General features: G+C 43.2%; 2 protein-coding genes across 3 annotated transcripts in view; both read left to right on the forward strand.

Annotated features, from left to right (window-relative positions):
* The first annotated feature begins 1,302 nt into the window (after positions 1 to 1,302).
* Positions 1,303 to 6,191, forward strand: si:dkey-32e6.3. Its single transcript, XM_034591347.1, has 6 exons — positions 1,303 to 1,757; positions 2,438 to 2,610; positions 2,932 to 3,150; positions 3,299 to 3,459; positions 3,537 to 3,669; positions 5,031 to 6,191. Exons 1-6 carry the CDS (start codon positions 1,475 to 1,477, stop codon positions 5,205 to 5,207), a joined length of 1,146 nt encoding a protein of 381 aa, XP_034447238.1. The 5' UTR covers positions 1,303 to 1,474; the 3' UTR covers positions 5,208 to 6,191.
* A 5,642-nt stretch (positions 6,192 to 11,833) lies between these two features.
* Positions 11,834 to 13,682, forward strand: part of LOC117765090 (kelch domain-containing protein 8B-like) — a 165,511-nt gene continuing 163,662 nt past the window's right edge. Inside the window, exon 1 of one of the 2 annotated variants that reach the window (XM_034591350.1) lies at positions 11,834 to 12,049. The gene's annotated coding sequence lies outside the window, so the exon portion shown is untranslated. The other variant, XM_034591349.1, reaches the window with a different exon arrangement.

Below are 13,682 nucleotides of genomic sequence, written 5' to 3' on the forward strand. Positions count from 1 at the left end.
CGCACCTTGTGGTCTGGTTCCAAGCTGAAAACACTGCTAACTTTTACCAGACCATTTCATCCCCGACTACAGCTGTGGTCGATCTGTAGACTATATATGGGGAGTTTTGAGTGAAGATTGTTGTATTGTGTGTAAATCTTTATTTGTTTGTGGCAGATATTCATTAATTTGGATTAGGTTTGTTTCAACTGATGTAAAGAAATGAAATGTGAGATAAGTGATGACCTGCTAATTTTTTCTTTTCTTTTTTAAATCCAGAAGGCACTCAATGTTTGATTTGTAAACTTTATTTGGCTTCTGTTGCTTTGGCATGTTCTTATTTTCTTTTTTGGTACTTGTTTGGATATTCGAATCCTGTGGATGCAACTGTCAAAGGCTTCAGTGTAAACTGAAAAGTGCATGACTGCATGTTCATTCAGACTGTAACCCGAGCCCCTGTTAAGTATCCCCTCCGTCGGAAACGTTGCTAAATTTCATTATTTCTGTTTTGCGTGAGTCGTCGAGTCTCACCCCTCCCCTCCTTTCTAATGGTATAATATTAAGTGGGGATCATTAAGAATGCTGCTGTGGATACATATGAATGGTTAATATAAATAAAACAATTTTGATTATGGCCGACATGTGTATTTTTTTTTTTTTGTTCTTTTTATTGTTTTAGTATACACTGTCAAGTGCCCATTCAAAACCTGCTGAGTAAAGTTAGAAAATGTGTTCATCCTACCTGGTTTATGAATGTGAATTTGCTTTATTACTGTTACATGTATGGATTGTATATAAGTTTGAAAGATTTTCTGAAGTGGTGTAATTTTTACCATACATTGCATATTGGCAATTTCAGAGGTCTGTCAAGCAACTGACACATTACAGCAAAAAACAATGTTGTGCTTTTACTTTGAAGATAAAGTTCCAAACAAGAAGTGATTCTGTGAAGGTTTTTTCCATGATGGAGATCAGCATAAAAGTTAATATTGCTGGCGACACCATCAAGTACCGAAATATACTGTGAATAAGTAAAGAACGACATCATGAGACAAGAAAATAGATTTTGATGGAGTATTCATATCTTCCTGAAGGAGCAGCTGGGAAATAAACCCCCCTCCTCCTTTCTGTGATCATTACTTGTGGGCATGGTGGACGTAGAAGAAGACATGAAGACACACTTGCCTGCTCCCACTGACTACTACAGACCACTGGTGGCCATTTTATTAATATTGAACCTATAACTAAATGGGACTCTGCAATATTTGGCCATTAAAACCACACGTGAAGCCGATAAGATGAAGGCGTTTCACATACAGACCTGAGGGTGGCGCTGTTTGATTTGCGTGGTAGTGCACAGCCAGGGACATGAGGAAGAAGACGGCATGGGGAATGAGGAGGAACCGGTAAATAATAAGTCGTGTGTGTCAGTGAGCGGAGCCGGTTACTTGGGTTGTTTCAGTCCAGCTCGTTTCTAATCGGGAACAGCCTCCTCATGGCGGACTTCACCGAGAACAGCGGCCGACAAGCGGAACAACACGACGGGACCAACGGCAGCGGTGTCCCCGGGGAGCCTGTGTCCGCGGCCGGGGAGCCCGCGGCGGTGACGGTCCCCTGGGGGCTCCGGTCCTCTAACCTCCACCAGAGGAAAAAGCTGGTGCTGCACCTGGACCTGAACAGCACCGTGGTGGTGTCCGACTCTGTGACGGGGCAGGGCACTGTGGCTGCTCTGGACTACTTCCTCACCACCTCCACCTGGGGAGAGGTCAACAAACACGGTAGAGTGGGAACACACTGGTTCACTGTCACAATGGCTGCTCTGTGTGTGTGTCTGTCAGGTGATGCACTGGAGCCTTTGTTCCTGTGGTGTTGAGTGATCACACCGAACCGCATTTTATTGCACTAGTGACACAAGTGACGACACTTTGTCAACCAACACAAAAAGTGAACACGTTATTTGAACCAGACACTTCATCGGGATCACAATGATGCTGCATTGAAGCTCATTGTTTCATGATGTGTTAATAATTCAAACATGACATTAAATATTGAATTAACGTTTTCTCAAATAGGGTTGGTTGACTCTGATCTGACCTTTGGACCAAATTTAAATGTATTTAGTAGCTATGCTCCCTGTCCATCCAATATAAACCATCTATCTTCGGTTCATGTTAACTGAAGGATTAAGTCATTTCTCTTAGTTTCTTAAACCTGCCTTTACTGTAACCAACTTGGTGTCATTTGTCCAAATTCATCATGTGCTGTGATTATTTGCCACCATGTACTAAAATATACTGTATTAAGTAGAGAACGAGATCATTGGACAAGTAAATAGATTTTGATAGAGTATTAATGTCTTGCTGAAGGAGCAGCTGGGAAACAAACCTCTTCCTACTTTCTGTGATCATCTGCGTTTCAAGCCATGAACAAACTCTTTGTTTTCTTCACCTCTGTGCAGGAAAATGGGAATGGCTGAGTGACTCGCCCTCCCTGTTCCCACCACGCAAAGATGCAGTTCGTTACTCCAACCAGTTTGGACGGATGTCTGGTTTCACCTCTGATGCGGGACAACGTTTCCGTGGAGTTCGCGATGAACATCTGGATCAGCTGCGCTGGCCCGAGGGTGTCAAGGCAAGCATTCACACAGGAGAGATAGAATTCAAATCTTGACCCAGAGATGACTACTACTTTTTAGATTCCTATTCAAATTTTTAAATCACTTAATGGTAACATTACATGATGCAGAGTACAAACAAATCACACAACACAATAATGACAAACAATGGAACCTGGAAGAAAGACAGTCTTCGAGAATGCACAGAATTATTTACTTTTGTTTTAGATTCAGGGACAAGAGCAAATACGCTGCAACCGTCCAAAACTTTCAACGAGGAGAAACATGCTGCAAATTCAGCAAATTTACTGACTGCTCCCTAACTTTGCTGTCTGCAGGGAGACAGCGAGCTGTCTGTCAAAGGAGAGGACGGACGACTGTACCACTGGATCCTCCCGTCCTTCTTCCAGTTGCTCAAAGACCTGGTGCAGGAAGGATGGGAATTTGCCATCCTGTTTCGTACGTTTGGATCAGACCTACCTCGTGTGCTGAGAGCTGTGCACAGAGCACTGAATGAAGGGGCTCACCCACTGTTCCCTGATCTGCCTGATCTCAAGGTGAAGTAAAATCATGAGGGTCAATTTACCCAATTTATTAAAGATAAATTCTACTGTGAAGATGATTTATTCACAGATTTGTGTCATGTCTAAATTCCTCGTGTAAGCCAGTCTCTCTCTCTCTGACTCTTCTCCTCTCTCCGCTCAGATTAATGTGAATATGACTCCAGGCAAGATCCGCTGTAGCAAGAAGGGAATCGTCCTGAGTCGAGCGGAGGACAAGGTGTCATCTCAAGATGGAGAGAGGGGCCTGTATCAGTACTTCAGCTCAGTCCAGGGCCTGGGAGGCTTTCAGGACCACTTTGAATGGTATGAGTCCATCATTCATGTGGGACTCCCGCCGTCGCCCTTTTCCTAATACTTCTGTTATCTTGTTTCTCATCCAGGTGGTCGAGTAATACCTTCTCCATCCGGGGGGGGAAGCCACTTTGGGTCGACCCCTTTGACCAGAGCGTTCAGCACATTTTCATAGACGACAACATACGACAGAATGACGAGGAAACCATCGTTCAGCCCAGGGTACTGTCACTTGTGTTTTATTCATCAACATAAATACATCAACTGTTCTTGCCGGAAAGGACTGGAGATACACTGACAGGCCTTTGGCAACGCTGATTGATATTTACTTTATTTATGTAGCACTTTTCTGAACAATGTTACAAGAAAGAAATAACACCCGACAGATTAATACAATACAAATAATAAGAGCCAATGTCAATCATTTGTAAAAGCTTTCATGCAAAAAAAAAGTTTTAAGATGGGATTTAAAAAAGCTAGAGACTGTCTCAGTTCAGTGGGCAGTGAGTTCCATCATGTGGGAGCTCTAGTAGTTTATATTCTTATATTGTTATTCTTTTGATGTGCTCTGCTACACGTGGCATTGATTGCACCTCTGTCCATCCTGGGAGAGGGATCTCTCACATGTTACTCTCTCTGAGGTTTCTACATTTCTCACCTGGTAAAAGTTTGTTTTGGTAGTTTGTCCTCACTCTTGCTGAGGGTTAAGGACAGAGGATGATGCACCACGTCAAGCCCTAAGAGACAAACTGTGATTTGTGAATATGGGCTATACAAATAATATTTGATTGATCGATAAAAGCAAAAGCTCAGTCACCCTTTGTTATGGGGTGGGAGCTGTGAGTAACCAGCAGGGCTCCATTCACATTGTACAGTTTTCATTTTAGCAGATTTTTGAGACAGCATATCTGTAAAAGGGTAATTCTGGTATTTTTCAACATGGGCTCTTGATTATTTTTTTATAAAAAGAGTTTTATAAATGTGTGTGTTTTAAATTAATTGTACTTTTGGAATCAGTCCAGTAGATGGTCTCTGCCGGCTGCCTGATACGGTTTTCATCGTACTCACAAGTTAAGAACAAATCTGATCGTGCAAACAGCTGTTGCATATGTTCTAGTGAGTCATGACAGTGTCACAGTGAACCAGCCTGAACAACAGTATCCTCAGTGTCCCAGGATGATCACAACAAACCATCGTCTCACAACATTCATTCAGTGTAATGTATGATGTGGTGTTGTTTACACCTTAACTATTGTGTGTATGTTTGTCTCTGTCAGTGAGTTGTTGATACTCTGGAGTCTGGACTTTATACATGCTATGTTCCTTCTATGAGCTACTCCCGACGTGATTTACCCAGACAAAACAATGCAGCTGGTTCAGAGCCCCTGAAAGTTAACAAACACAACTTTCTTCCTCCTCTCTCTCTGTGTGTGTGTGTGTGTGTGTGTGTGTGTGTGTGTGTGTGTGTGTGTGTGTGTGTGTGTGTGTGTGTGTGTGTGTGTGTGTGTGTGTGTGTGTGTGTGTGTGTGTGTGTGTGTGTGTGTGTGTGTGTGTGTGTGTGTGTGTGTGTGTGTTTCTCTCAGATTTTCATGGACCCAGGTGGCAATGACACTCGTCTAGCCAGCACCTCTGAGCTGTACGACATCACCTTGGTCCAGAACGACCTCCTCCGGGCCATCTCTGACCTCAACTATTTCACTGAGCGTGTCAACATCTGCCTGGAAAACTATGAGAGGAATCTCCAGCAGGGGGCAGGCTAGGACACACTTTGTCTCTGTGACAAACTCCAGTATCGGGTACAATAAACCAAGACACTACACCATCCCAGCGCAGACTGAGGATGGAGACACTGTCGACTGTCGGCAGGATTATTTAAACGCACAGTTTGAAGACTGAAACACAAATGTAGGAAGATTATATCTGGAGGAAGGTTACTTGAATCGGAAGAGGGGATTACTGTTATTATCTAAAGATCAGAGCTTGTAAAAAATGCAAGATAAGTGTGGTTTAAATAGCACCCACTTCATAACTCCAGGACCGCAGCAATGTCGGCTCATAAAAAGAGCACTTTGGTTTGACTATGTCCACTGTCCTGAGCTGACTGCAGCAAATAGAGGTGCAGACTTCATGGAGCACTGAAGTGGCCAGGGCAGTTTAATAAGCACCAAAGGCTCTGAGTTAGACAGCTTCTCTGGAGTCAATTATACTCAGAGGTGTTGCATTAGTTGTATGTAGAGTATTTATTATACTCCGAGTGTGACTCTGTTTTTATTTGATGTCCGTCAGTGTCTGCATTGTTTACATCTGCTCGGAACTGAGAGGTGATACTTGAATATTTCCAGACGACTGAAGAAAGCATCTGATTACTGGCTGTGACTGTGCAGCTCAGGGTGATGCTTCATAATGAAACTGAGCTAGATACCATCTGGTGTGACTAAGAATCACAAACCACCATGTTACATTTTATAAGAGTACACGCCATGAGAAAAAGTTGGGACGCTATGTTACATTTTAAATAAAAACTGAGAACAGTGATTTATAAATGATCGTTGACCTGTAAAAACAATACAGAAGCACATTATTTGATGTTTGACCTCATGAATTTTTTTGTATTTTCAAAATAAACTCTTATTTTAATTTAGATTCTTGCAACATATTTCCAAAAAGTTTGGACGGTAAAGCATTTACCACTTTGTAATGTTGCCATGCCTTTTCACAACACTGAAAAGACGTTTAGGGACTCAAGACACCAAGCGATGAAGCGTTTCAGGGGTCGTTTTGTCCCTTTCTTCCTGCAAGTCTTAAGGAGCGCAACAGTACAGGGTCTCCGTCGTCGAATTTAGCGTTTTAAAATGCGCCACATATTCTCTATTGTGGCCGGGTCTGGACTGCAGTCCAGCACCCCCATCCTCTTCTTCCGCAGCCATGCCTTTTTAATGTGTGCACAATGTGGTTTGGCATTGTCTTGTTGCAATATGCATGATGTCTCTGGAAAAGATGTCGTTTTGAAGGCAGCAGATGCTGCTCCAAAATCTCTATGTACTTTTCGGCATAAATGGTCCCATCTCAGAAGTGTAAGTTACCTTTAACAAGGACTTTTGGACTTGTTGCTGGTAACGAGCCCAGAGAAGTCGACGGCGCTTCTGGACACGGTTAACATAAGGCTTCCTTTTGGCACAGTAAAGTTTTAACTGTCATTTGTGGATATAACGATGTATTGTAGTGCATGACAAAGGTTTGCCAAAGTAATCCTGAGCCCATGTGGTTATATTGCTTATAGATAAATGACGGTTCTTGATGCAGTGTCGTCTGAGGGATCGGAGAGCAAAGTTAGTCAGGTTAGGCTTGCGCCCTTGCTCTTTATGCACTGAAATTCCTCCAGATTCCTTGAATCTTTTAATAATGTTATGCACCGTAGAGGATGAAATATCCAAATCCCTTCCCATCCTTCTTTGAGTAACACTGTTTTTAAACATTTCAATAATTTTCTCACACATTTGTTGGCAAACTGGCGATCCTCAGCCCATCTTTGCTACTTAAGAGCTGGGCCTTTCCTGGATGCTGCTTTTGTACCAAATCATGATTACAATCACCTGTAGACATCACCGATTTCAAATCACTTCATTTTTTTATCATTCTACCTCAATACTAGCCCTAAATTGCCCCGTCCTAACTTTTTTTGGAACGTGTTGCAGGCCTGAATGGCAGGAATGGATGTATATTTACAAATAAAATGAAGTTGACCAGACAAAACATAACATATCTTATGTTCGTACTGTGCAATGAAGTACAAGTCAAATTTAATTTAGAAATTACTGCTGTCTTTTTATTTTTTTTTTTTTCATACCGTCCCAACTTGTTGGGGTTGTACATGTAGTCAGTTTAGAGGACTCCATATCTCTGATGCATTTCTTCTGAGCAGTCTGATCAGAGGAAGTAATGTCTTGTTGATGGTCTGACACATAATTCGTGTTTTTTACTACAGTTTTTATTAATTTACAGAATTTGCAATATTTGAAACACTTGATTGTGTGTGGAGGTGATGGTAATTTTTGCGTGAATATATATATATATATTTTGGGATGTATTTATTTTCAAGCCTTCAGGGAGGTTTTTACTTACTTTGTGTTTCTCAGGTGAGAGACATTAATGCAAACTATTAATAATTTAAAGAAATGTAATCAAAGCACCATTGAAAACAGTGGAGTGATGATACAAGGCTTTTCGGGTATGTGTGTATGTTTCTGGTGTTTGTGTGAGCAGCACTATGTAGCAGTCAGTGGGCAGTGAGCCTTCCCTCTGTGGACCGAGTTGTACATGTCTTCTTCTACGTCCTCAGATACAGCAGTGCTCAGCAAATGGGTCAAACCATGGGTCAAAAATCATCACCAGATCATTTTCTTTATATATTTTATATTCATGATAATTTGATTATTTCACCACACCAGACTGAGACACTGCTGATGTCCATCAACATTCATAGAATCACTTCCTGTTTGGCAATTTGTCTTCAAAGTAAAAACACAATGCTCTTTTTGTTGCTGCAATGCTTTATATTGAGCTGAGTTTTTATTTTGAACAGTTGTGAACTTGGGTCTCAAGATTGAGTTGATTACTTAACAGACCTCTGAAATAGTGACATGCAAAGTATGCAGCACTGACAGCAGTTCAGCAATGAGAATGAAGATTTGACGACATAGTTAACCCTACAGTCATACAAGGCTAAGTGATTGGATCATCTGTCTGCTTGGTAAAAGCAGTGGAACTAATAGTAAATAAGGTCATATGAGCTGGTGATGTAGAGATCTCCACTGTGTACTAGATGAAGTATTTTGTGGTTCTAAAAACACTGTCATTCACAATCAAACCTCATGATCATCATCAAGTGTGATGCTTCTTTGACCTCAGAATGCACATCACATCAAAACTAGAAATATTTATTTTTCTCATGTCAAATATTTACATGTACTGTTAAATAAACCTTTGAAGTTTTGTGTTAATTGAAACTGGTTGTTTTGCATAATGACAACTGAGGAAGAACTTAAAATGACAACGGTGCATTAGAGAGTAATCTAGTTCAATTGTTTTGTCCTAACAGCCTGAAGAAGGTCAGAATAAGACAATCATTTTTGGACATAGGACAGGATGGAGAATACACCTTGTATGTTTGAAGGTTCTACCACACTTATTCAGATGCCAACCACCAGTTGGTGTTAGCAGATGTAAGGGACATATCTTCAGTTCTGTACTTAATCTGCTTTTTTTTTCTTTTTGAGGTGTTTTTGTAAAGAAATCACAGCAGTTCCTATTGAAGTCTCCATAGCTCAGCAGAAGTAACTCAGTGACGTCAGACGTACCTGAGACGGTGTCAGGTAGCCTCAGGTCCTGAGGTTGCCAAAAGTATCAGGAGCCACATTCAGTTCTATTTGGCCGGCGCCCCACACCCGGAAGTATTGTTTATTTAGACAGAAATGAACCAAATACAATTTGAAAACAACTTATATTTAATGCTCACAGGCGCTAACCGTCAACCAGGAGCATTGCACGAGTAAAATATTATCTAATTAATTCATGTTTAATAAATTTAAACAGGCTTTTTGTCTCAGGATGTTGGAGGGGGTGGCGCCCCAGCACCCTGTATTGACCAGCCGCAACTGCTGGTATGTTTAAAGGTCTGACACACTATTAAGATGCCTACCATCAGTTGACGTTATGGGATGTTAGTGACCACCAGCGGATTTTAGAGACATGTCTTCACTTGTGTACCTTAGCGTCATCAGGTGTTTCGGCCTTTTAATCACAAGACACCCTCTCCTGAGGCAGGCCCACCGCAGGTTGATCAGACCTGGGTGCATGTCCCTAACTTCTTGGGGCCCAGTTGGGATCTTTCCTCCTGATCCAGAGCCATTGGCTGCAGTGTTCTGCAGTGTGTGATGTTTCTTTTATGGTCTGGTGCAGGGCTTGTCCATAGATCCCCAGATCTTTAAGCAACCTGATGCTTGATGTTGCAATGAAACCCCTGCAGCCAACCTCCACAGGGCAACTATTGCTTTCCAGCCACGTTGCTCCTGCCTCAAATGCCATGTCTGCATACCACAGCCTTTTCCTCTCATTCACTCATCAACATTATCCTCCCAGGGTACTGTCAATTCTACAAATGTGGACGACGCGGACCAGAGAATCAGGTCAGGTCTTAGGTTGGTAGTTACAATATGTGATGGGACTGTAAGCCGCTGGCCCACATCCACCAACATTCTCCCAGTCTTGGGCTTGCTCCATTTGACCACTCCTGGTCAGTGGAGGAGGCCCTCTCTGTCCCTGTTCCCCCTGATGGACAAATGTTTGTCCATGGGAACTGTGCATGATGTTTTGGATAGCTAGGCATTGGTAGCAGTTCTCTCTGTTTCTATTGTTGTTGCAAGTCATTTGAGTACCTAGTTGTGTCTCCACGTATACCTACCTTGGGAGAGACTTATTTTACAACCAGTGAGGATGTGCCTGAGGAAAGCTGGAGTTCAGCATAGTGGGCAGGATGGATCTTATTCCAGCACTGCTGGAGGTTTTTGGGTGAGGGGAGGACATCGTAGGGTGCTCTAAGAAGGAAGCTGGTTTTGCTCCACAGGTCCTTCTAGCTCCTTTTTTCTATCCTCTCCAATTTGATCAACTGCACTTGTTTGGCCTTAGCACATCTTGCTGCCTCCTCCTGACGCCGGGCTTCCAGAACTACCAACTTTCGATAAATGGAGAATATAGAGACTCAACACATGGCTTTATTACAGATTTCCAGCTACAGCTCAGTTATAGATCATCGACAGGATATTGATTGCTATGTAGTTGTTTGTATGTGAGAGAGAGAGACCAGGTCAGGTCCACTGGGGATTAATGACAGAAGATGTGTTCAGGGCAAAGGCTGAAATGAATGTGTGTGTGAATACCTCTCGTCATTCTGTATCAAAGCAAATCTCCTTATCTAAACATCAGCATTCATCAGCAGCGCTGCAGATACCTGCACTTCTTTCTCTAAGAGGAGACAAAGAGCGGAGGCAGGAGACCAGATGATAAAAGAGAAACAGTAGTGAGATTAAACACTTCCTGATATGGGATAAAAAACAACAAGCCAGGTCTGAGTGAGGTCGTAACAAGCAGTTTGTACTCTTTGTGTAATTGACCTCTTCATTATGGTAGAGGTCAGACACGTTCATTTGTGTCAAGTCATGTGTGGAGTGTGTCACAGGCTGACTCTGATGGATGATGGTCTCTCTCCTGGCAATCGAGCATTTGAAGATTTTCTCTCAAAGCAGATGGTACCAACAGTGTCGGCAAGACGACTGGAAAGAGAACTAGACTATGCTAGATTTATTTGGGCTGAGTGAAGTTTTGAATACAGGACATGTACTGGTAACAGGGTATTGTTAACTGGTTGTGCTCGGGGGGAAAAGCCTGAATATTGGCTATTATTTTCTTTTTCTACACTGTTGAGATACTTCTTATTCCTTAGAATGTAATCCCTTACAGTTTACTTCTCCAAAAGAGCGAGAAATTATGTAAAAAATATACAACAACCACTGTTTGGGTTAGGGGTTAGGTTTTCATACAGGAATGGTATGGAATTATTATTAGGTAAGTATTAGGGCCACATTGAAGAAGAAAACAAATTATTAAGTCATAATATTATGAGAATGAAGTCGTGACAGTATACATGATTAAAAGTAATTATATTAAGAAAATAAAATCGTAAAATTTGAGGGAGAGAAAAAAAACTGCCATTTCCTCCTCCACATAAGAGACTATTTCCCCCAAGTCCTTGTGGTTCTTTGTCTAAATATAAACCTATTTTCTTGCACAATCTTTTTAAAAGTGCATATTAGTTAAATACATAAGATAATGAGGTGCTGATGCACCAAAAGATTCAGTATTTCATTATTTGTGAAACCTATACTAAAGTAAAGTTTACCAAGTTTTCCCAAACTGCTCTTCTGAAATAACATGTAGCCTAAAATTACGATATAAAATGTTGACTTTATTCTGGTAATATTATGACTTCTTTTCTTGTAATGTGTTTTTTTTTTCTCATACCATTATGACTTTATTCTCGTAATTCTACGACTTTATTCTCGAAATGTCTGAATCTGCCCCAATCTCAATCTCCCCCAAACTCCACCGTACTTATGAATGAACTTATTGTGAAAACAAACCCCCTGGAGACCCCCTAAAGACCCTTTAGGGTCCCCGGACCCACTTTGAGAACCCTTGCTTTAAACTTTGAGTGTTCCATGTGTTTTGTGGGTTGTCGTGGCTCTCTCAGGCCACATGAGGGCAGCAGTGCAGCTTTTAGTGGCAGCCTCCTCCACCTCCAGGTGAGTCTGGAGTTACCTGATCCTGCTGCTGAGCGGCGGAAGCGTCAGAAACAGCGGCACAGACAGTGAGACAGGCAGCAGTCCTGTGTGCTGGTGGAATGAGTCGGGTGTTGTCACTGGAGGGCTGGTGGAGGGACAGCTAGCAGCCTGGCACCGGGGACGCAGCGGCGCTGGTCACGCTCGATGCGCACTGAGTGAGCGAGCGGAGGGAGGAGAGAGGACGGGAAGAGGAGGCACCAGGGGGGGTGAGTTGAGTCAGTGGATGCGGGACGATGGTGACAGAGTGTGTGTGTGTGTGTGTCTTTGGACTGTGTCAGTGAACAGTTAAACAGAAGGAGCGATACTCCCGCTCTCTCCATCCGCGGGTGACAAGCTGTTTCCAAACATTTTACGCGCAGCAGCTGCTCCGACGCACGTTAAGAGAGCGTCCCCCCTCCGGACAGAAAGGTGAGGACCAACGACTCCTAAACTTTCCACCTGTCTGCCTCGACTCCATGTGGTCCTCTGAGCCACACCGCTGCCTGTAGAGTTAGAACTCAAGCAGCTGCGCCGCTGGATGGACTTCACATCTGGTGCGTGCGATGTGGCTTCACCCCCGCGCACACGTGCTCTGGTGGACGGGATGCTCAGGTTGTTGTTGTTGGGTTATTGAGGACCCGCCGGCATCAAATGTGTTTGAAGGGTCGTGGATCCTCACTGTGTGTTTTTAAGTTCGAAAAAGTCCACAGTTAATGATGTGGCCGCAGCGATAAAATGGTGGACGAGGCTGGAGCAGTTATCGTCAGAAATCCGAGACGCCATGTCCAGAATAACCCCAGCACAGGTCAGTGTGAAGTGTCATGTGGTTGTCACGAGCTGCCTCTGTCTCTGGATGGTGAATAGTATCATGGAGCAGGGACTTTGCAGGGACGTGCAAAGATGTTTCTTAAGTTTAAGGTGATTTCCCCCCCCCTCTAGTGCAGATTCAATGATTTGGGTGAGGGGGTTGCTGGGCCAACCCATCCAGCTGTTGAGTGAGATGTGTCTTTTCTAGACAAGCTAGTGCCATCCGCTGCACTGCCCAACATCTGGATGTGTCTGTCAGTCACTAGAAGGGTCTGTCTTCATTCAGTTTTCAGAGCAACCACAAGTTTATTACTCTGTGTTTCTTCAGTGTGTTTCCTCCTGGAAATGATCCGCTAAAACACACGCACGCAAGCACGCACGCAAGCAGGCAAACACCACCACCAGCCCCACTTCCTTTCAAGAGCATTACATTACATTTCATTTAGCTGAAGCCTTTATCCAAAGCGACTTACAATAAGTGCATCAACCATGAGGGTACCACCCCAGAACAACAAGAATCAAGCAAGTACAATTTGATATAGAAGTGCTACATGTAAGTGCCACTAAGTTATTGTTTTTAATCCAAGGTGTAGTCGGAAGAGATGTGTTTTTAGTCTGCGGCTGAAGAAGAAGAGCTCTGGCTCCTTCTATCTGAACAGATTGTTTGTTCCCACTTGTTCCACACCTCCCAGCCCCCCCCCCCCCCTCTCTCCTCTCCTCCCTGTTGCTGCTGCCTTTTCTCATCCGACCTGCGATGTCAGTCCCTAACTTGGTGTGAGTTCATTAGCATAATGAGGAATACAGCCTGATGTGCAGCGTCTGGACCTGTCTGTCTGGATCCAGCGGAGCAGCAGTGGAGCTCTTGTTGTGCCAGCAAAATGCACCTTCAATCGGCACTCACCAGGATGGCAGCGGCCCTGCTCTGATGGAGCGGGCTCTGCCGCCATCAGAGGGACAATGACAAATGGACTGAGTATGAAATTATTCAAGTATGGAATTGGCTACTGATGTTGTGTTGGACGCAGTGGCTTGTTAGATATAAATGGAAAAAAT

The sequence above is a fragment of the Hippoglossus hippoglossus genome, chromosome 7 (assembly GCF_009819705.1).
Source record: "Hippoglossus hippoglossus isolate fHipHip1 chromosome 7, fHipHip1.pri, whole genome shotgun sequence".
NCBI lineage: Eukaryota > Metazoa > Chordata > Actinopteri > Pleuronectiformes > Pleuronectidae > Hippoglossus > Hippoglossus hippoglossus.